We start from the raw sequence: 24068 nt of genomic DNA, 5'->3' as shown, positions 1-24068 counted from the left end.
CATCCATGAGTTTGATAAGCAAATAAGTCTAGGACTAAGGAGAGGTATTATTCCAAAGGGTCAGCAATCTTCGTGGCACAGAACCTGGCCAGTCAGAATGGATGTCTCGACCACCAGCAAGGTAGTGGCTGTTGAAGTCCGCATGGGATCACTTTATTCCCTGGCCTAATGTGCATCTGGATAAAAGCACTTCCCATAAAGATCATACAATAGAAATGAGAAAAATTAAAATATTACTGACTGTCATTTCACTGTCTTTAATTATGTAACAGCAAGCATGGAGTACTGTGGCTCCAATCTGGAACTTTGTATTAGATTTTAGTAATTTCTGCTACTTGATAGAAGAGTTTGCGTGATGAAATATAATTAAGAGATGGTTCTGATCTTACAAGAAGCTTAGAATGAGAAATCAGCTGTCTTTGGGACTATCCTGAAAAATCAGTAATAATTTATGAGAAATGAAATACGTTTGCTTTGAAATGAGACTATGTAAATGTAAACATATGTGCATGCAATAAGACAGTGCCATAATAAAAGTTCTAAGAACTTGATGCTTAAAATAAATAATTATTTAGCAATGTTATAGAAATATCAAATTCCTTTAAAGAGTGGGAGAAAATAAAAGCATATCTTCAAAACATTTAAACTGTGCTCTCATTGACTAAATGAAAAAATATTAAATGCTTAGGGATGTGTGGTTCCAAATTAAGCTAAAGGATTGATGGATTTTAGATTTTCTTAAGGTTATCTTACTCCTTTGCCTTATGAGCTTTTTATTTTGTATCTAATAAAACTTTCAAGCCTTTCCTTAAAAGCGTGTGGCAGTCCCGACATGGTGCTTAAAGGTCACTTAATGCCATTTCCATAACCCTGATGAAGAGATGCTTCCTAGTCAGTCCCCTTGGAGATTTGTAGGCTCATCCAGCAGAACGTTATGCAGGGGCGAGGGCCATTTCCGGCTCTGCCAGGGGGCAGTTCTTCCTGCCCATCTCTACTGCTGGGGGAACGTTGCCTGATGATCTAATTTTGCATGCTGTGACAACCATCTACGAAGAGCCAGTGAGGGCTGCACGTCAGGGACTGAATGCTGGTTTGTCACCCTGTTGTCTCAGATCCTTTTTTACAGCTAGCTACTGAGATCTGCATCTACATTTGTTTACAGGTGTATCTATATCTACATTGCACAAACTTTCACTCAGAACAGAAGCTGCAATGCAGCATTTTCCATAGTTGGCCTGATTGCTGTTATTAATTCTGAATACACTGTGCAGATGCATAGATTAAAATGAAATCCATCTTTCTGGTTGAAAACAGCACAGTATCTATCACCTAGAAGATGTGTCACTATGTTTGTTGATTTGGGTCTACAAGGAATGGATTTATGTTCTAAACACCCGTGGATGGACTAGCCACAGCAAAAGAAAGCTGTCTAGGCATAAGAAAAGCCAGTTTATCATGGTTTAGCACGGAAGCAAACATCTTCCTTACTTTCATAAAACCCTTTGACTTGTACACATACACACCCCTCCCAGCCACCTACTATTCTAAGATCCTCCTTAACTTTCGCTACAAATTCACCACCGAGAAATAATATTTATGAAATGCAAAATTCTCAATTATAAGCAAATTAAGCAATACAGTGAAAATAATTACATTAAACATATTTTGCACCTAATAAAATAAATCAAAACACAACTTACTGGAATTCATCAAAATGCACAAGAATGAAAGTGAATTAGAGTAACAACTACACTACATGGTCAGTATCCTCTGACCTCCTCTCCAGGAAGTTCCCTTACAGAAAACACTGATGGTCCCTGATTAGTCCATGACTGTTGTGTTATGTTGGTGCCAATTTCCCTAGTTTTGTATACCATATTAATGTCTTTTTTTTTGCTTTGCCCCTTATGTTAAGGTGGTGTCAGAGCTGACTTGACTCTGAGATTTTTTAACTTTGCCAGGACTTGCTGGAGGCATAGACGTTGGCCGTTAGGGGAGACAGGAGCATTAGGGTATCTGGGCCCTGCTGTCTCTTCTTCAGTGACATTCAGGAGTTTACGCTAGGCTTATGGGATGACAATGTTGGCTTTTTGTCATTTTTTCTCCAACCTGAAGTACAATATTGAAGCTTCCTTGGAGGAGAGACCAAGCCTGGCTGGATCCTGTGTGAAGGCCCACACCAGGCCATTTGTCCTGTATCCCCCTAGGAGTGAAAAGGGATGAGGCTGTGTGTTCAGCTCTGGCTTCTCAAGGGGATGGGTGCTGAATGGTGCACACCTATTTTTCATGTGCAATCTGTGCCTGCACAGCAACCTAAATCTCACTTCCATCTACAGTCTCAGAAACTTTGCTGCACATGATCTGCACTTAAGCTCATTTGGAGCTACACTCTTTGCTCCTCTTTTTAACCTTCGGCAGAAATACAACCATTCCTGTGGTGGACAGTGAAGCACTTACGGTTCCTGGTCGTGGGTAGGGAACCCTGCCCTGGTAGGGCACCCACTGGTAATTGGGGCCGTCCCTGTGTGCGTAGGGGCCTAGGAACACTCTCCTCACGTCGCTCATGCTGTACATGCACACGGCTGACCCCTTGAAGATGTTACTGGAAACAGAGAGAACGGAGATGCCAGTTATCTTTAGGTCACGGCAGGAGGACTGTTTGAGGGTGAGCTCTTACATATCAGAAATCAAGCAGCAAAATTTGAACACAAGGCTGGGGTGGAGCTTGGCAGTGGAGCTCTGGCCTAGTATGTGCAAGACCCCGAGCTGCATCCTCAGCTCTGCAAAAAGGAGTAAGTAAAACAGTCAAAGGAAACCCGAACAGCAGTTCTCAGCAAGCTCCAGTAATACTTGGGATTACATCACTCATGGGGATGTGTTTTAACAAGTCACAGGAGGACGAACCATCATCTCTCCACAAGGCAAGGCAAGGATGGTGAAGCCGTCTTTAGCATTCATTTAATATAGACATTTGTATCAAACAAACCATCAAATTTTGATAGAAAAAACATGTAGAAAACCTTTTCTAAATGAGAATTCAATTTTAACACCATATGGAAATAAAAATATAAACCTTGCCTAAGCCTCAAGCAACATTTTTCACAAGCCAGCACGGTTAAGATCTCATTTTATACCTAAGGTTTGTACAGAAAACGAGTTGTCCATGGCAAATGATGTGCCACGTTGCACTGTTTTTATCTCCCAAAGCACAGAAGTAACAGTTTGTGCAGGCTCTTAAAATCACCTCTTTCCAACACGGCAAACAGTGTTCCGTGCACAGCTATTTCATCCCAGCTAGCGTGGAGAACTGTGGCAATTATTCATGTTATTTTGATAACAAAAGTCAGATAATGGAGGTAAACAGGAAGTCTGTCACAGAGCTGTGAAAGTTTTGCATTTCATTTTGTGTGCATGCTTGGGGCTGGGGAATGTGTCTGGACAAAGATAGTAAAGGATTGTGCTGTTTACAACGTGGAACACACTTGAGCTCAGACCCTCATAGAAAATCACATGTAAAGGAGGCCAAACGAAATCCCCGCCTGCCTGGAAACCGAGCCCTGCGAAGCCCTGGGAAGGGACCGCGCTGGGTACGCATAGGCTTCTGGAGGGCGAGGTGGTTCCGCTGAGATGGCTCCCAGGGATGGCTTGGCGTGGAGACCTTACAGAACTTAGTGCTCAGGATGGCGTGTGGAGCAGCCACACTGCTGGGTGACCACAGCTGGCCAGGGGGCTGAGGAAGTCTGTCCTTTCCCAACTCCAAATCCTGCTTATTCACTGGTGCGATCAGAGAGTACAAGGTACAGGTCTCAGAGCTCAGGAGTGATGGTATCATCTCCCTGAACTAGGAGTCAAATTTCACCAGGAGGGGGTGGCAGGCAGTGTGTCCCCAACCCTAGTGCTGACCCTGACCCCGACCCCACGACCTCTGCTGGGACACGTTAGACATGTCCTTCCTCCCAGAGACTCAGGAACTCCAGGAGTGAGTCACAATGACCTCAGCTTTCGTTATTTTATGTTTCTTAAAGAGGGTTTCTTTAAAAGATAGAGACAGATTTTTAGCCTGCTTTCCACGTGACTCTGATGCATTCTTAAATTAAGAACCAGTAAATGGAACAATGAAAAAGCAGAAGAAATGGATTAATATTTGCTTTATTTGACCCTCCTAAAATCTTTAGTTTGGTTTTTCTGCTTTTTACAGCACAGGGCAGACATTACGTAGGCATCGAGGCTTACGTACAGATTTAGTACTCTGGGTTTCTTCATTTGAGTGAAGTAAACGCATGTGAACATTTGTAATGGCTTTGATACTTACAGGATAAACCAGCCTTGGGCACCACGTTGAATCTTTCTCTTGAGGCTGTTCCACTCACTTATAGTACTTTCCCTGAGTTTTGATTTTGAATTGTTTTTCCTCTGGCTGTTCTACCTATACACTCCCATGGATACCCCACCTTGTAACTGTTAAATATGCCTGGGTTTCTTTCCACAGCCCTGCGGTGACAGGAAGGGATTGATGGACGTGGAGCTGGGACTGCTTTGCTGCCATACGGGCAGGAGACCCTTGGGCAAGGACAGAGGGGACAGCTCAAGGGGCAGAGGGACAGAGAGCAGCAAGGAGAAATGGAGTTAGCCTTTGTATGCAACAGAACGGGGCCATTGGCCAGGGTGAGCTCACTGCTAAGGCTATTTTTGTTACTTGGTTTTAATGGATTGTTCTATATTGTTATTTTCAAAATGTAGATTACAAGGTGGCCATAAAGACAGAGAGAGAGAGAGAGAGAGAGAGAGAGAGAGAGAGAGAGGAAGAGAGAGAGAGAGAGAGAGAGAGAGAGAAATACAGAGACAGAAACAGACACAGAGAGTCAGCGACAGACAGACAGATTAGATTTTATAAAGAGCATGCATTTGTTCATTTCAAAGAGTTTTAGACTCCTAGAACGGAAACATAGACTGCTGTATGGATGCTTTTTAAAGCTCCTAAGGGCAACCCAGCAGCTCCATTTGTGAGCGCCTTTCTGCCCCGGAGGGCTGCGGGACAGCCAGCCGGGAGGGTGGAGTGTGCAGAGGAGCAGGGCGGGCTGCTTCCGCCTCCCAGGCTGCGTTTCCCTTACATTCCCATGTCAGCCTTCCTCTCAGCGGGGTGGGGAACGTCTGGGCTTTGCTTGCACCTCATTCACTGAGTTATTGATCAGAGGGACTGGGCGGGCGGGCAGGTGTTTTAATTATGAGTTATAAGCATATATTCTGAGTTATAGATACATGCGTATTCTGAATGAAGATTCCTCCCTCTCCGTTTAGACCCCTATCAACTCTTGCCCACGCTCCTGTTTTCATCATCTTTGAGTTGAATGTTTAAATCAATGCTGTATGCAAAACAGGAACCAAAGTTTTCCAACCACTTCACATTCTGTTTACAGTGCCTGCACCCCTTGCTGAAATGTATTTTATAAAACAAGCAACTACTTAAGTCCTATCTTATTTCAACCCCATTTGGAAAAAAACAAAAGCCTAAAGAAAGTCCTGTAAGGTCCTCAGTGTAGATTTTATTGGTTTTGTTCCGTACTGTTTTGATCAATTCTATTATACCTGATTATATAGACAACTCAATTTAAAAATAGCAAGAGGCACAATGGTAACCAACTTTGATCACCTGCTATTCTATTTTTGCATCATATGCTATGTCACCCTTCTGTTCTAACTGACTCTGTTTTGCTTAGTCACATTTGGTTTAATTCTCTTCAAAAAAGTAATAAGAACCGTGAGAGTAATAAAACCCTAAAAGTCTAATTGTTAATGTAAAAAAGAGAGGAAAGGAAGGTGGACTAAGGGATATAACCACAGGTATGTTCGAGTGTGTAGGATGGAAAACCATATTACTGAGCTTTTGTTGGATCATTGAATGAAACTGTCTCCAATATCACTGTATGAATGTCCACTTTATATGCTTTAATTTAGTGATATGGACAACTGTTTCTGGGAAGATAATATGTAACCTATTAACTGATGATTTCGTACTGTATATATTTTTTTCTAGAAATACTGTATTATTTGTACCCTTTTACTGCATTGTTTTTTTATGTCCTTTCTTTTCTTTTTTTCTTCTCTCTTTCAATAAAAAAAAAAAGAAAAAAAAAGATAAGACAGCAATTTCTGTGACAAAACGGTGCTAAAAGTTGCTTACCTGGAGGTGGTAAACACGCCGTAGACAACTGGGTTTTTAGGGTCTTTGGGGTTCATCAGGAATACATCCTCTGTACAAAAACAAAATGGGGAAAGTTGCGTTTTTCAGGGTCTTGCCAAAGTCTGAACAAACGTTGGTAAATAAGCAGCAGCTGCTTACGCAGTTCGTCAAAGTGCGTGTCGATGCCGTTGGGTCCGGGCACCGAGCAGACCAGCCGAGCCTTGAGGAAGGTGGTCCACTTGTTCACCAGGCTGCGGTGTCCCCCGAAGTCATTCTGAAAGCAGAGGCCAGGTCTGACAGGTGCTTGCAAGCAGGAATTTCAAGTACAACTTTTCTCGTGTCTTGAGATGAATACAAATACTGTTTCTCATTTTCCCATTTTTTAAAAAAAATTTATTTGTAAGCATGGGAGTCTCCAAATTCTCTACTTTTCAAAATGATCATGATCATTTTAAATAAGCAGATACAAGTAACTACCACTGTTTTATCTTGTGAGTCAAATCATTTGCTCAAACTATACTCTAGGATTCATTCATATTAAATGTCTGTTAACACTGAAAGCGCATTTTAAGTCCATCAATAGATGAGTGGAATTTAAGACAGTGGCGCGTATTTATAAGGGAAGACTCTTTAGCCTGGGAGAGAAAGAATTCCTGTTATTTGTTAAAAAGTTGATAACTTTTGCAAACTTAGCATGAAGTAAAATAAGCCAGGCCCAGAAAGACAAATGCCACGTGAGCTCAGTTAAATAAGAAGGCTAAAGAGCTGAGCCGTAGGCTCAGGGCAGGGAGGGGAGGCTTTGGATGATGTTGGTAAGGGGACACAAGATTCCTTTAACAGAGGAAGGAGTTCGAGAGATCCAAAGTGCAACCTGGTGCCTATAGTTAATAATAAAGGGTTATATTCCCTAAAATCTCAGAGAAGAATTTTAAGTGTCCCCACCACATGGAATCGTGAGGTATGCAGGTGTTAGTATACATAGATGCACGTGTACAGCAAAACGTTACGCTGCACATGACAAACATACACAGTTTTTTATTTCCAATTTAAAAGCATTTTATAAAATTCACGTCACTTTTCTCTCTTCTGTTATCATTCTACAGTGAGCAGTTTCTGCTCTGGAGTTTGTCTGATTTAATATAATTCTTTCATTGCTTCCAGGGTATTTTTAAATCTTCCTCAGTTGTGCATATGGGTTCCCAGCTAGCAACTGGTACACAGCAGGGGATCAGACACTGTTGATTAACTGGATGATGAAATCAGGCCTTATAATGTACGCCCCAAATGTGTTCTCCCATAAACACACTAGCATCAAGTACTTTAAATCTTGAAGTACTGAAGCAATTTATACTTTGTAAATAACACTTCAAAAAATATTTGCACAAATTTTACTAAAGGAAGCTCATTCCAGAGAAAATATTTTGAAAATGTCTCCTCACTGCAAATAAAAGTTAATTTTAACCTAAGTGTAGCAGTGAATTCTACTGAAAGGAATATTATTTATTAGCAACTACAGTCTTTTAAAGTAATATTTAATAGTATATGGTGAAGGAACACACAGGTTCCTTCAAAACAGAACACTGGTTTACATTTTGTTCATATGATTTTCTGTATTTTAAAGATGTTTAATCTTCTGGTTTTTTGTACTGGGAATCAAACTCAGGACTTTGTGCTTGCCAGGCAGGTGCTGGGCCCCTGAGCCATACCCCAACCCTAATTCTTTTATGTAAAACATTGAAAACCATCTTTTTTTTTCTTGAGAAAAGAGGTTTACCTATTCACATTTTATTTCTTTGTTTCCAGGTATTTTTAGTCTCTTAATTTTCTAATCATTGAACATGCTTCCGTCTGATGACACTAACTAATCAATGAATATTTATTGAAGGTTCCTATTCTGTATACCTAACATTACAGTGATATTAAACCCAGCATCATTGCACACAATAAATGAAGTCTCAGAAAGAGCTTCTAACCTATTTCTGTATGAAGGAAGCCATAAGCTGCTTTTAAAATGGGTGTTGAGGTTTTTTCACTTAAATTGATAATTTTCTTACAATTCAGCAGCAAATACGCCTTGGAAGCTTACCAGCTGTAGGAAACTGTTTAATCTAAAAATATCAAAAGCAATATTCCTCCAGGTAATGCAGGTATTGATATCTCTACAGCCAAGCAACACTTTACATCCCCAGACTGTCACACTGAGCTCCGAGTGTGGTCGTGGGATAAAGCTGTTCCTCACAACATCTGCCTGGGTCTCACTGGGAAGAGCATCTGCAAAGAAACTGCGATGTGTCCCCGTCACTTAGTCCTGTCCAGACATCTTCATGGGGTTGAACACATCTGAGCTCTTTTTCCTTGTACTTGCACACGGGTAGGAAACAAAGACACGAAACTGGACATCGCACCTGCCGTGTTTGGTCTCACCTCACCTTGCATATCTGACCTATTCTAGCGTGAGTAGCTTTTCCGGAATGTTCTCCATCTATTGCATTTTCACGGAAGAAAAAATATACTTTGTCATCCTCCGGGTTGTCGCTCTCTGGGATGAGGTGGGCACTGACAAACCTGGGATCTGTGAGGCAAACAAAGTGCATATGTTAACTCACACACTTTAATAATGCCATCCACCATAGCACATTTCACCTTGTCTTAACCTCCTTTGGATATATTACAAGACATTCTTATTTCCTTAATAAAATCGTCAAGTATATATGAACTGAACTTTATGCATTTGCATAGAAAGGGATGTTACAAATCATGTAAGAACTTCAAAAAATTAACTCATTTTCTTAGGAGGAAGATCAGCAGTCCTTTGGGCAACCACACATGGAAAATACTAGAACATGTCCTAAACTTTAAGCGCCATCAAATATTACTTGTTGCTCTCACCATTGTTGTTTTTCCTTTCAGACATGACATAATTTTGATTAAACTTCTAATCAGCATGTTCGGTGGGAAGGGGGAGGAAGAGCCCTTTCCGGATACTGCCTTCTCGGCGAACAGGATGATATCCCACTGGAGGCTCCGGCCAGGAGCCTTCTCTGTCTCTCCTACCCCGTAGCCTATCAGTAAACACCCCTCTGCAGTTGCCTCCCAAAGCTCCTCTGGGCCACCCACAGCCCTGACCACTGAAATGAGTTACAGTCTCAGTTACAGTTACAGTTACACAGTTACACAGTCCCTGTCTCCACCTGACTGACCACCCAATGGCCAGAAGGCCCCTCTGACACCTACTCCTGTCTCCAACCCTGGTTACCTTCTCAGCTCGCACTTTCTCTAAGATGCACAATCTTCCCCAGAAAGGACAACCAAACTGGTTCCTGCGAGGTTCACAGCCCCACCTCAAAACTGCTTTTGTAAATAACTGGGCTGATACAGCCAGGGCTCACACATACTACATGAAAATATGCGAGGGATTCCAGCCTTTACTCTGCATCTTTACTAAGAAGCTGAGTTTATCTCAGTGAAAGCACTTAGCACATTGCAAATATTTAAATTCTTACAGTAATCTATCTACCTTTTCACCCACAGGATTACCTTATCAAAGTACCAATGAAACACACACACACACACACACACACACACACACACTCGCATGCACACACTCACAGGTCAGCACCACTGTTAGGAGACCAGAAAGGAAGTCAGAACACTGATTCGAGCTTATCATACAGTATCGATTAATTGCTGCCTGATCATCACAGCTGCGAACAGTTGTCATTACCACATGACCTTGCCATGCGCTCCTTTCCCATTTGCTCTGGGGCCAGGTGCTTAGTATATTTCCCAGGGCTACGTTTCAATCTTTTTCAGGGAATTGACACAGACTCTGTAAGTCATGTACAACATAGGAAATAGTACCTATTCATATGTTAAGTTACAAATCATTAAGCTTAATAAGAGAACAATAATTTTAAAGTAGAAGCAGCTAGCACCAACCAGAAGTTTTAAAGACATAGGAAATATGTCTTTAACCTTAGTAATTATTGCAAAACTTGCTCTTTTATATAAATTTATACTTGTTCGTTATGCAGATGTGTTTAATATACATGGTTGTCTTATGAGGCCTGATCTGCAGAATAATTAATGACTCATACTGGGGATTCTCATCATAAATAATATACCGAGACTACATTGATGGAGTCAGGCTCCTACATATGCCTGTGGACGTGTTTCTGAGTGTGCTTCTGAGTGTGAGTTCTGAGGTGTAGTTCAGCCCGTCTTCATATAAACTCAGTTCAGGCTTGAAAATTGCAAAAATCTGAATTTCTGATCTTTGGTAAAAGTCTTCCATCCCAGAACTTAGATGCTTAATTTTCAAATAGTTGTTATTCCAGATTGAGCTATTACATGTTCTACTTACCTTGTCCACCTTAAATTGTTCATATAAGATAAATGGTTCATATATGATATTTTACACTTAAGGCATATAAAACAACTTTGTGAACATGTTAATAAATGCACTATATCATTACAGTTATAATGTTCTTGAAAAACGGCTTGATCCTGTACTAATCTCATTATATTATAACCTACAGAATACGGAAAATGGAAAGATATCCCCTGTTCCTGGAGAGGCAGAATGAATGTAACCAAAATGGTCACAAAATTGATATACAGATTTAATGAAATTCCAATCAAATTCAAACCAGATTCTTCACAGAACTGGAGAGGACAATCCTAAAATTCACTCAGAACCAGAAGAGACTAACGGTAGCTAAAGTAATCCTGGGAAACAAGCAAAGTTGGAGGCATCACAGTTCTCAAGTGTAAGTTAGATTGCAAAGCTACTGTGGTAAAAACAGCACAATCCTGACACGAGAATACAGAGGATCAAATAAAGGATACACAAACAATCCCAGACACATTCAAATATTTGATCTCTGACAAAGACTTCAAAAATATGCTTTGAAGGAAAAATAGCCTCTTTAATACTAAATGGTGTTAAGATAAAGACTGCCACCTTCAGAAGATTCAGTCTAGTCCAGTACCTCTCACCATGTACTAATAAAAGCAAAAGGACCAAAGAACTAACTGTTAAAACAGAAACACTCAACTTATGGAAAAACAAAACAAGTAAAAGTTAAAAGCATAAAGTAGGCAAGAGTTTTCTAAACAGAATCCTTCCTGTTGCTTAGCAAATAGAGCTGAGAATCATCAAATGAAATCAAGCCCAATTCAAAAGCTTTTGTGCAGGAAAAGAAAGTACTGACAGAGTGAAGAGACAACCTACAGAGTGAAAAAATAGTTTTGCAGCTATTACTTAGCAGACTAAAGTCTAGAATATACAAAGAACTAAAAAAATTAGACCCCAAGATAGAAGACAGAATCAAAAAATGAAAAAGTGAAACAGATAACCTCACAGAAGAAGCATAAAGCGTAACTACTTAAAGATATGCTCAATACCACTGGGCACCAGAGTATGAAAATTAAAACAATAGTGGGAATCTATTTACCCCAGGAAGAACGGCTGTCTTGGTTACTTTATTCTTGTTGCTGGGACAAAATACCCAGCACCCCAAATGCAGCAAGGAAAGGCTTATTTAGCTTACAGTTTGTGGAGGTTTCAGTCCACAATCAGCTGACTCCCAGGCAGGGTGGCATGGCACTGGGCAACACTTCAAGCTAGCAAAAGCTTCCGGAGGGAAAGGAGGGAGGAGCGAGCCTCTTTTCCTCTCTTACAGCATACACAACCCTCCCACCCACTCCAGGGCAGGTGTAGTACTCACAAAATCTCTGTGCCCTCCTCTTGCAGGGGATGAAGATATTTACAATTAAGACCGCTGGCTCTCCAACTGAATTTCTTAGTTAAACTTCTAAACTTCTCAAGTTGACACAATGTATCAACCATAATAATGGCCATCATCAAGAAGTCAAACAGGAGCCCTCCTCCACTGTTGGTGAGGATGTTAATTAGTACAACCCCATGAAAATCACTGTGGAGATTCTACAAAATACCAAGACTATAATTCCATTTAATCCAGCTATTCCCTTTCTATGCATCTTCCCAAATGTGTTAAAAACATCACATTACGGAGATCCATGCATACAATGTTTAAGCAGCACAGCTCACAGCAGCTAAGCTTGGAAACATTCTGTGTCCATCAACTGATGAACAGATAAAAGAAAATGTGGTATTTGCACATAATGGAGTACTACACTGCCATAAAGCAAGATAAACTCCAGTTACTGGTAGAAAAACAGGTGTACCCTGAGGTCATAATGATAAGGGGAATAAATCAGACCCACCCATGCTTAAATATCACATGACTTTTCTAACACAAGAATCTCAAATTACAAATAAAGAGCAAAATAAAAGGCAGATAGTAAGAAGTTGCGAGACATCTTTTTCAGAGAGGAAGGATGTCAAAAGATGGAGGTAGAGGGGAGGAAAGAATGGAGAAACAATGAAGACGTGTTGTGTGCACGGACCAGCTCCTTGCAAAGGATGTGAGCACTCATACTGCAAACACGGGCTGATAAAAATAAAAAGGTCAGGGGACAATGCAAGTCTTGACCAGGTTGCTATGGTTTTACAGCAAGGGAGGGGCAGCTCCTCTGGCTTCACTCCCCACTGCGGCCACTGTTTATGCAAACTACTGCGTCCTAATAACCAAACCTAACAGCACTTGATGTGACTGCAAATATGTGCAAAAGATGCACTGGATGATCCACAGTCCCTCCTCCCTGAAAGTGCGACCCAGCACTGGTACTGGCACGAAATGGCAGTGGAGCAGAGCGCGTTTCAGCTGTGTAGATGCCTACACGGTCTCAGTGTCTGCCGTAAGAGAGGGCTCCCGCCAGCTCCTCCTTTGCTCTCTAAAATATACGCGGGAATTATGGCCTTACAGAAGTGGGTGTTAGTGGAAATGCAGTAAATCATCAGGCACATTCATTGTTGTTTCTCCCCTTTTTGTTGGCGTGTGTCCGTGACAGGTGGTCAGTGCGTCCACTGTGGGAAAGTGGTGCAGACAAATCACAGCTCTGTGGTCGCCCCTGTGCCATCCCCTGGCCCTGAGCTTCCCATCCCAGGCTTCTCATCTGCACAAAGCCAGCTCCCTGTGTGAAAGACCTGCCAATCCAGTCTTTCCTCCAGCATCTGAAACTACAAACATGGAAATTTTTCATGTGAACAAGCAGCATGACCTGGCCTCAGGTACGAAGGGAAATAAAATTATATATAGAAAGTGAGCGTCAGGTTCCATTAAAGCACTAGAAGAAAATACCATAAAACAGTCATTAGGTCATACTTGCTCAGGAAATTAGGTTATATCTTTGATGTGGAAAAACATTCATTTTCACTTCAAATAAAATCTATTTTATTTTAGTTCATCTCTTCTAAGAATTTAAGAGCCGTTCCTTTTCTGGCATTTCAAATTTTAAAAAATCTTTAGCTATAACTTCTGTTTTCAGTGCATTTTCTACTTCAGCCCCACAAGTCTTACCTTCAGTTTCTTTCTTACATGTTTGCTGTCTTATATTTTATCATCTTGGCCTCTCACCTTATAAACCTCACTCTCTGTCCCGTTTTCACCCAGGCTCAGCTCAGTTCTGAGACGCCCTTCTCGGCTCCCCTGTCGTTTGAAATCCAAGCGTCCACTCCATCTGTCTTATAAAACTCCATAACGTTTTTCTGCTTTGCTTTTCTAAGTAAGGGTCAATATAGTAAAGATGTTCTTCAAATCAAAGCTGTGTCCTTTAAGATGGACCCCATCTTAAGTCTTTGTTATTTGTTTGTTGGGCCAGGCTATAGATTTATTATCATCCATTTTTAATATTTCCTGATTTTCTTCAAATCTAATAAAGTCTCTCCCTTTCCCCTCTGTAATAACCTACAGTTTTTGTAGCAAGTTATATCTCGAGGACTATATTGTTACCTTTGATTTTAAGAGTGTTTCTTAATTCACTAAGTTGTTTAGGCTGGAGTCGAATTTCCAGTCCTCCTTCCTCAGCAAGAGTATTGCAAAACAGTTAAAAAAAAGAGTTGGGAAGAAAGCAGAGGAACACAGAGGGGCAGTTCTCCTTGTCTTGAAGAAATCGGTGCCCTTCTTCTTGTCAGGAAATGTGACAAATGCTTCAGGACCTGAAGCACGCACAGATGCATACGGTGGAAAGAGCATCTGTACAAGATCACAGAGGACAGAGACAGCCACACCCAGAGAGGAGTCAGCAGAGAGGGAGGTGGTTAGTGAGGGCAAGAGAAAGCTGAACAGAAAGATAGAACATAAAGGAAGTTATGCTCAGGTATGTATGTGCTCTAATCCAGATAGAGAAAACACTGAGGCATTTTAACTCTAGCACTGACATTGTCAGGTTATTTTAGGGGTCCCCCGGCTGCTAGAGTGATGTACATATATTTGAACAGAGGCCAGAGAACCCACCTGGAGATTGTCACAGAACACAAAGGAGGAAAGATGCTAACTCTATCAGTATGGGCTGTGTCTTGCTTACTTTTCTCTCATTGCTAAGACAAAATACCCAACACCCAAAGTTAAGGCGGAAAGGGTTATTTAGCTCACAGTTTGTAGCCGTTTCATCCATAATCCGCTGGCTTCCAGGAAGGGTGGCATGGCACACGGGCAACAGTTCATGGCATGGAAGACCCCAAAAGCAATAAGAGCAAAGTGGGGAGCAATTCTTTTCCTCCCTTATATTATATGCAGGCTGCCTCCCACACACACTCCACGTGGGTGTAGCACTCACAGCCTCTCCCTGTCCTCCTGTTACACAGGAGGATTTTAACAAGTGACAACCCTGGCTCCCTGCTAAAAGGCTGAGTTAAGCTTCTAAACTCAAATTGATACAATGTACCAACCATTACAATCCACTCCTTGTCAACTTGGCAACCAGACACTTTTCTTTAATCTGGAAACCAGTTTAACATTTCATTGCTTGGACACTGTAAGACAGGTTTAACAGTCCTTAAGAGCCAGCATTAAGACCATCAACATTATGTTACATTAGAGCTGTAACAATCCACTCTTCCCCCACCACAGACTCATGCACATCCTTTTATGCAAAAGGCACTTAGTACATCTGCAAGAGTCCCCAAAGTCCTAACAGTTGCAGCATTGCTGAAAAGTTTAAGTCCCAAGTCTCCTCTGAGATGTAAGGCAAACTCGTAGCTGTGAGCCCCTGTACAAATAAAATCAAAGTTAAATACTTCCACCATTCAAAAGCACCAGATAAATATTTCCATTCCATTACAAATGGGGGTACAAAGGAATGGGACCAAGGCAAGTCCAAAATCCAGCAGGGCAAATGTTCAGTCCTGGAGTTCCGCATCCAGCACCTGCAGCAATCTGCGGCACATTGTGAGCTCCAAAGGACTTGCATGACTCTGCCTCTGCAGCACTTTTCATGGCTGTAGCTCCCACAGCTTCTCTCTTAGGCCCATCTTGCTCTCCCCTTTGACAATTTATGTTCCTGGCTTTTGCAAACTTCTACTTTCCACTGCACCTTTGACTTCACAATCACAGCTTCACACACTGCCCTGTCCAGGTCATACTTCCTGGTCTCCAGGGCCTTCTGAAATTGAAAGCCTTTTTAACTCTATGACTCTTGCATTCTGCCTGCACCTAAAGCCAGCACCAAGTGGATGATGCCAAGGTCTGCTGCCAGCTGGAGCAGTAGCCAGGTTTCCGTCTCTCTTGGCTGTCAGGGTCAAGTGCCTGGACCTCTGGGCACTCTAAACCCAATTCTGAGAAACAAATTTTTTATAGTGCTGTCTTTCTGGAACATGGTGCTCTGCAGCTTTCTCCTCAAATCAAAGTCTTTTACTTTTGCAGTTTTGCGAGTGCAAAGGGTGAGACTTGCTGTATCTTGTGATGTCTTCATGCCATCTTTTATATTCTCTGTTCTTTCTCAGCAATCAAGATCTCAGCTCTATCTTTGCAGTCCACAGCTTTACTGTAGCTGTACTTTCTGGCCAAACTGACAACATTTTAAATTGTTCCACTGGGCTCTTTGCTCTTGACTTGTAACATAAATCTTGTTAAAAGACTCCAACAACAGCCATGCCACAGTCTCAAATTCGACTGCCTTGAAATTTTGCCAGATCAATTAGTCCACCAGGCAAAGTCTCTGGACATTAGAAAAATACAGCCCAATGTTTGCCAAGCTGTGATACACATCATCTGAAGTCCAGCACCCAATGTAGTCCTTCCCAGCAGAACTCTCTGGAACCTGGTCTTTACTGGAAGGATTTCTATCAGCTTTCTGGTCTTCTAAGCTCTGACCAGAATCTCCCACACAGAACAGCCTAAGGCACTCCATTACTCCTTCAGGCAACACTGTTGAACCTTTCCAAACTTTTCCCACAAGCCATTCCCAAAAGCTCTTGTACCTCATGGTTAGGTACAGTCACAGCAACACCCCCACTCCTGGTACCAAATTTTGTCTTGGTTACTTATTTCTTGTTGCTGAGACAAAAGGTCTGACACCCAAAATGAAGAAAGGTTTATTTAGCTCACAGTTTGTGGATGTTTCAGTCCATCATCATCTGGTTCCAAGGCACGGTACAGGAGCATCAGTTCATGATGGCAGAAGACAGCAAAACCAACAAGAGCATAGGCAGGGTGGCAGGCCTCTGCTTCCCTTATATTACATGCAGGTTATTACCACACACACTTCAGGTGAGTGTAGCACTCACACCATCTCCCTGCCAGCCTCTTACACGGGATGAAGATGTTTACAAAGCAAGGAGTCTATTTCCGTGCTGAATCACTTGAACCTCTAAAATTCTCAAGCTGACACAATGTATCAAACATTACAGGTTGTGAGTGCAGGGCCATGTGCAGGTAAACCCATGAGTACTGATCAGGGACAGGGTGGAGAATGTAGGCAGGAGTGAGAACACAGCACAGAGGCAGGAGGACAGGGGAAGGCATGAACTGAAGCCCAGAAAGCTGTCTGTAGACCACAGATTCAGAGAGCTCAGGAGAGAAAGGCGGCCAAAGCGGAAGGTATTTGAGACTGAACAGACGGAGTAATTGAGAAGATGTATGGAGAATAGAAAGGAGGAGAGGGCACCCTAAAACCCCCAGAGAAATAGTGAAAGATATAAAGAAACCGAAGGGAGGAAAGAGAAGAAGAAGGAGGAGGAGGAAGAAAAAGGAGAAGAGGAAGAAAAGGAAGAGGAAGAAAAATAAGAGGAAGGAAAGGAAGGGGGAGGTGAAGGGGAAGAGGAGGAAGAAGAGGAAGAGGAAAGATGGAGAAAGGAGTTCTTGTATTTTCAATCTTGCCTTATTTAATAACTCTTTCTGTGTGTCAAATACTCATTTTTGAACAACTTTATCCTCAAAAAGAATACAAGAAAGGAAAGCCACCAATCAGAGCTCAGAGCTTTCATAAATTCTTATTTGCCTTAAATTTTCTCCATTTCTTGTAGGGCTCCTCCTTGGACCTTACATTCATCAAACTGTTTTTTCTGTTACTGTTTTTATTTCCTTTTCATTATTAGTGCATTTTTACACAAACTCATATTCTTAATATTATGCAGAACTAGTTTTGAAATAATCTAACTGGTTTTTATCTTGTATTACCTAGTTGTTCTAAGCTATGTACAAAGTATGTAGAAATAGGTTTCAATGCATTTCTCATATGACTGTGACCAAGCAGTATAAATTAAGTCTTGATGGGCCAAGAGGACAGAAGACAGATGCCACTTGGGGCCAGGAACAGGCTGAAAGCTGACAGCATAGGAGTCCACCAGGGTGCCTGGGCTGGGCCACAATTTTGGCTCCAAATTTTCTAGCACAAGATGAGAAACCTTGTCAGTTGCATGATTCACAATGTTCCAAATACAAAAAGCAAACGAAGGACAATGAATATCATCCAGAAAGGCGCCTTGACACACTTTCCGTGGAGCTGGCTGCAGTCCTTCCTGGACCCTCGAGTGACCCTGCTTCCGCCCGGGGAAGGACCTCACCCATCCTGGCAGGCTGCCCCACTGCAAGGAAAGGACTTTGCCTCCACCTCCTTCATCCTCTCTGTTTACATCATTCTCACTGCCGAGGTTTCTTACCACAGGTGCTGGTCCTATGTGTCACCCTCTTTGCCCTCAGCTTCTATAAATAACAGTGTTTCCCTCAGTTATTGGCATCTTCAGGCAACAGGATGCAAATGTGCACCCTCCTCTCCCCTCCCCTCCCTGCTCTCTCTCCTCTCCTCTCCCCTCCTCTTCTCTCTGCAGGCAGGCGAGGGCTTTTTCTGTGCCTCCGCCACCCCCATGGGTTGCACTGTCTCTCGCCTTGCATCACATGCAGGTTGCCGGCACCTGGAGCACAGATTGCGTTGGAATCTTCAAAACTCTGTGTAATCAGTTGTTTTCTTCTTCTGCCTTCTCAGCTGATCTTGCTAGTTATTTTTCCTTCTAAACTAAGCACAGTTTCAGAAACAGTCTATAGTTTCAAAACCAATGAATGGGTGAATGAGTGAATCCCAGAAATAAAACAGGAGAGGCTTTTTTTTTGCGAAGAAATCACATTTTTGCTCTCTGGAATAGTTTACTAAAGAGTTCTGGGTCAAGTTAATCATCAGTTTAGAAAGTTTTTAGGTTCCCAGTTAAGGAAATGCCTAGACACATACTTCAAAATGGAAACTGTTTTCTAAGTTTTTAAGATGTTTTTCTGAAAGTTATTGAATGTCCTTTGAAACTAGACAAAGTTCTTCCCTTTAATCTTATTTTTTGCATTGAGTAATGTAGCAAAATTAATTTTGTTTTCCATTTTCTCAAATTAGATTTCATCAATGGGGTTAAAACAACAGAAAACACGCCTCTCCCTTCAGTACCTAAGACAAGGCATCTGTCAGGGTCAGACAGTTCCCCTGCCTTGGGGATGACGCCTCTTCAGAAAGTGGCCCAGGGAGGAGGCCTTCTGAAATTCATTCAGCCAGCAGGCTTATTAATTCTCCTTAGGAACCTGAAAACTTTCCTGGCACGCACAAAGGAAGCTTTCTCTGTCCAGTTACTCCCACCCAACAGAAAGCAGAAAAGAAAGCTCAGTGCAAGAGTTTGTTCTTTTCAAAGCAGAGTCCTGTACACCATGACAGCAGAAAATGCCTATCTTCAGTCTCTGGCTACCAATTCTTAATTTCAGCGTGGTCCAAGTCCACTGAAACCAACAGACAAAAGGAACTCCTACACTCTGTTCCCTGTGATGCCTGCAAAGGCCCAAAGGCCCAGGTGACGATGGCTTAATCAAATCTGTGTGCTCACTCAGGTTGAAGAGACTTCTTTCCACATGAAGCAGGAAGTTGCTGTGGATGTATTCAAAGCTGAACATCAAAAGAAGGTGGCAAGATCCGAGGAGGCGAGATCAAAGTGCGTTCACCCTGCCAGCATAAAACTGCAATCTAAACACTGCAAAGGTAAACATTAGCATGGCAAAGGATTCTCTCATCTGGATAATGTGAATGGCATGCCTGAGGGGAAGAGGCTTTGTCTTTACAGATACTGGGGGACTTTTGCAATGCCCGGAGCACAGGGCAGAATCTAAACAAATAATCACATTTAATAATGCTGATAATGGTAATGAAGGCTGAGCAAACACTCACTCTTCTCCTTTATCTCCCTCCCACCGCCTGACACTCTTCCAGGTTGTCTTGCAGATGGCTTTTCTTGCAGAATTCCCGTTTGGCAGCACCTGCTGCTCATAACAGTACCACTCTGTTGAAATATTTTTAGCAGCTGCAAATTAAACTGTCCTTCAGGTGCAATCTCACACTTAATGAAAGTGACACCTTGGCAAGGACGCACTGCACTCTGGATGATTCACTTGGCAGCCTGAGCTCTTGCAATAACAGGAACATTCTGCTGCTCTCAGCACCGGGTCGCTCTGAGTCTTCACCCAGCCAGCACGGTGGCATCTTGACCAGCAGTTGGCTGACCCCGTCCTCCCTCAATCCACACGCTGAAGGGCAGCAAGAGAAACAGCTTTCTGTAACTGAGTGTGTAGAATGTGTGGAGCATCGTATTTGCAAACTAAAAAGTGGGCATAGGGACTGGTTTGCTAGGATATGAATTTTGAGTGTTCCTCTGCAGTCAAGGTCGGTGTCAAGGTCTTGCACAAGGTCATGGGGCCCAGCGCTTCAGAGGACTACATGCTCCGCCAGTCCTGTGGAACATGTCCGAGTTCTGCACCCAGGCAGGAGGCACATGCCTAGTCCCCAGGCCTCTGCATCAGTGGTGGCAAGGCTACCAAAGAAAAAGGCCGTAAGTTCACAAAGCGTGAATGCCCACTCTTATTTTCTTCATATTTTGAGGGGACCCCTCTGTCATGTGACTATTTGTGTAGAGAAAAAACCTTTCAAAACCAACATGGATGAGACAGCTTTTCTTGCCCTGAACATGTGTACAAGCTACTGTTTACAGCAGAACAATGAATAGGTAAGTCTTGGGAGCAGGCCACATGTCCATTCTATTTGGATGTGAATAGGTAAAGAAAATGGGTGAAGAAAATGTGGTATTTATACACTCTAGAGTATGACTGCCCCATAAAGAAGGGTACGCTGGAGTCACTTGTAGGGAAACAGATGCACCTGGAGACCACAATGTCAAGTGACATCAATCAGACAGGAGCTTCCCTATCACAGGGTGGCTCTTACATGGAAACCCAGCATATAAATAAGGAGCAGAATAGAGGCTAGACAACAGAAACCAGGGAGGCAGATCCTTCTCAGACGGGAAAGGAACCAAGAGATGGAGGAGGGAGAGGGAGGTGAGGGAGAGGAGGGAGGGGTGAGGAAATAATCAAGATGTGTTCTCTACATGGACCAACTCCACACAAGGCATGGAAACATTTTGCACTGAAAATGTTTTACTTAAAAAAATGAAAATCCATTCACCAAAACCAAAACCAAAGCCAAACAACCAAACAAACAAACAAAAACCAACATAAAACAAAACAACTCTGCAAAGAAGTCAGAGAAAACGCTAGAGGCCAGGCCTCCTGGTCCCCAGATCTGTGCTGTCCAGGGCCGAGCGGCCCGAGCTCTGGCACGCTGTCCTTCTGTCCTGTCTGTCAGAACCATGTAGTGCCTTGTGTTAATGTTAGCAGGCACTTTCAGACCACGCCACTAGCTGTGAGTTCTTTACAACACTGCTTATGAAACCCTGTGAAATGTCTTGTAAAGCGCGTGTGTCTAAAAGCTAATGCTAACATACAGTTTTACTGCCAGAGCAATCCTGCAGAATCAGACGCCTGCTGATAAGGATGCCATAAAGCTGTTAAGAATTGCTGAGGAGAACGAAGACGGTGCTAAACGGGGTGCACGTTAGCCTCTAAACGAGTGTCTCCAACATTCGGGTCTCAGACTTCAAAGTACTCACGAAGTAGCTGGGAATCGGGGACAGGCAAAGTCATCTGTAGATGACAAGAAGCCACCAGGACAGAGGCCACTGTGACTGGTCTTTCCCTTGCAGCTCTGACAGGTCCCTGGGCGAGCCAAAGTGCCAGAGGACCGGTGACCCTGGGGGAGGACAGGAGGCTCGGGGAACGCCAGCAATGTGTTGTAAAAGCCTCGCATACTTCATCATCCACTAGCAGCCCGACCGAGGAGATCCATCATTTTTAGCTGAAGAATAGAAAACGCTCTGGCTTTCCAGGCCCAGGAAGATTTCTGCAGCTTAGGCAGGAGAGCCCTGGGGGTGTTTCACCCCAGGACACATCCGAGAGCAGTCACAGGAGGACAGAAGGCAGTGTACACCGGAAGATAGCACTGAGGGCGTGCGGAAACAAGGGTGCTTACTGGCCCGCTTCCCAGGGCTCATGTTATTTTAACCACTGGTAGCCTAAAAGAAACCCTAAAATTGAGACGGAGAAAATAATCAAAGTACAAAGCAGAGCCAGGGTGTGAGGGGCGCTGAGGGCTCCCACTACGGGCTGCCCTCTGCAAAGCTGCGCACGGCTGGCTCCACTTGGTCATGTGAGCACTATGTCAGTAAGATACCTGTTTTTAATGTGAAGAGCAAGTCAGTGGAAACGCTTATTATGTTCTTTCAAACCAAAGCCAGTGGAACTCAATGGTTATAACCAAAGGAAGAGTCCACGATGTTCCACAACTGAAGACTAATTATTGCTCAGGGCGCAGAAGGCTTGGCTACTGGGTTTTAAAGCACAAATAGGTGAAGTTATCACCAACAGCACTGCAAAGGGAGAGGCCCTCAGCTCTGTGTCTTCTCTAACTAATCACTGCATTTCTCTTGTCGGTCCTGACACCAAGGAGAAAGCAATTTTGCTCACTTTCATCTTGTTGGTGCCTCTCTTTTCCCATCTCTCCTCAGGGGGCAGTTCCTGACAGCTCTACCCTGACATATATTTTTGGGTATATTTTCCCTTTAGTTCTTCGGTCCTATCAGGCATTATTGAAATACACAGTGAATTAACAATAGTTAATTTTAAAATTTTAGTACCATTAATCCAACAGCACCCCCCACGCACTACTTTCAACACACATATCCCTTGTTCTTGCCGCTTTCTGAAGCAGTTCTGGACTCTTCTTTCATGAGGGTCTATTGTGAAATGTGATTACAAAATATAATGCGTGCTGTGTCCAGAGCCATCCAGTGGAGAAGCAGTAAAACCGTGGCTGTCCTCATCTAGGTTGGCACCCTGCAGGGTCAGGACGAGCATGCAAGTAAAAATCACAACACAGAGGCGGCCACAGCAGAGCAATCACAGACACTCAGGACAGAACATGCCCAGGGCCGCTTCGGGGAGGGAGCAGCGCTGCGGGGCGGGTGTGTTAGAGTGAGGGGAGGGCTCTGGGGGCAATGAGTGGTTTAAGTTTTGCAGTAATTTTTAACTTAATCACTCCTAATATTTTTCCATCACACCTTGTACTTAAAGCCGTCTTCTCTCCTAAGCTACTGGTCTGCTCTCTTCAAAGGCCCCTTGCTTCAAATCACCCTCATCCCCATCAACAGCTCACCATGCTGACAACGAGTATTTCTCAGTACTACTTTTCAGTGATTTCCATAACTAAACAACTACATGGTGTGTGCTTTCTGAAGGCACAGCAGCTCTCTCCCCCCGCCTGGGATCACTGCCCCTTTTGTGTGCTTTGTCACTCAGATTGACATTGTCCAGCTGAGCTATGACATATTTTTTTCAATTACATGCATTTATGCCTCCTCACGGAGCTCCTGGAGGCAGGGTCACCATGCATCCTGAACTTCCAGTCCTAGAATGTTCTTTTTATGATATTTGCTAACTTGCATGCCATGAACTATACTATGCAATTAGCTTTTGGTTTCTGGACAGGCTTTCCCCCAGATACCAAGGCAGCCACCGGGAGGCAAAGGGACTGCCCCGGCATCCCATCCGGCCCTGACACCCACCAACTGTGTGACCACGATCCATCTACCTCGTATCTCTGACTCAAGGTCTCAGTCCTAAAGGGAGAACATGGGATGTGACAAGGGCCACCTGACTTAGCGGGGTTAACACAAAGGCACTGGCACAATGGGCCTTGGTAGCCAGGTCGGCTTGTTTCCTTACTAAGCCGTGCGCTGTCCACCAGAAGTGACCCAACCCAGTGTTCTGTTGATAACAGGAGTGCAAGGCTGATGTGAAATCTAAGAGCAAATCGAGGGCACTTTCTGTCATTTCAGGGACTACAATGAAAAGGCGTTCAGAGTGAGTCAGCAAACAGAAAGAGCACGGCTGCGTAATTCTCTGTCCTGACTTAGACAAAGGCCCGGGGATTAACGAATCAAAAGAAGGTTTTATTTATGCTGGGGCTTGAATCATCACGCCAAGTAAAACTAGATGTGTTTATAGGCCTTTCTCTCAATTCTCTTCATAACAAATTACATAATAAGCAAGCTCATCCATCACTGTTCTAACCCTATCGTTTTTAATTACATTAACTATAAGACTGTGAG

At 43.0% G+C, this 24068-nt stretch overlaps 1 protein-coding gene across 3 annotated transcripts in view; it reads right to left on the bottom strand.

Moving 5' to 3' along the window:
• Sema3a (semaphorin 3A) overlaps positions 1-24068 on the bottom strand; it is a 427345-nt gene that overhangs the window by 38133 nt on the left and 365144 nt on the right. For all 3 annotated transcript variants that reach the window (XM_003469818.5, XM_063237438.1, XM_063237422.1), the window contains 4 exons: positions 8611-8753; positions 6341-6455; positions 6182-6251; positions 2458-2602 (listed from right to left, as the gene is read on the bottom strand). In XM_003469818.5, the coding sequence (XP_003469866.2) occupies positions 2458-2602; positions 6182-6251; positions 6341-6455; positions 8611-8753 (473 nt within the window). The remainder of the gene's footprint in view (positions 1-2457; positions 2603-6181; positions 6252-6340; positions 6456-8610; positions 8754-24068) is intronic.

The sequence above is a fragment of the Cavia porcellus genome, unplaced genomic scaffold, assembly GCF_034190915.1.
Source record: "Cavia porcellus strain 051 isolate PalLab524CR breed Dunkin Hartley unplaced genomic scaffold, mCavPor4.1 scaffold_2, whole genome shotgun sequence".
Taxonomy (NCBI): Eukaryota; Metazoa; Chordata; class Mammalia; order Rodentia; family Caviidae; genus Cavia; species Cavia porcellus.
This window is presented reverse-complemented; position numbering and strand designations above follow the sequence as displayed.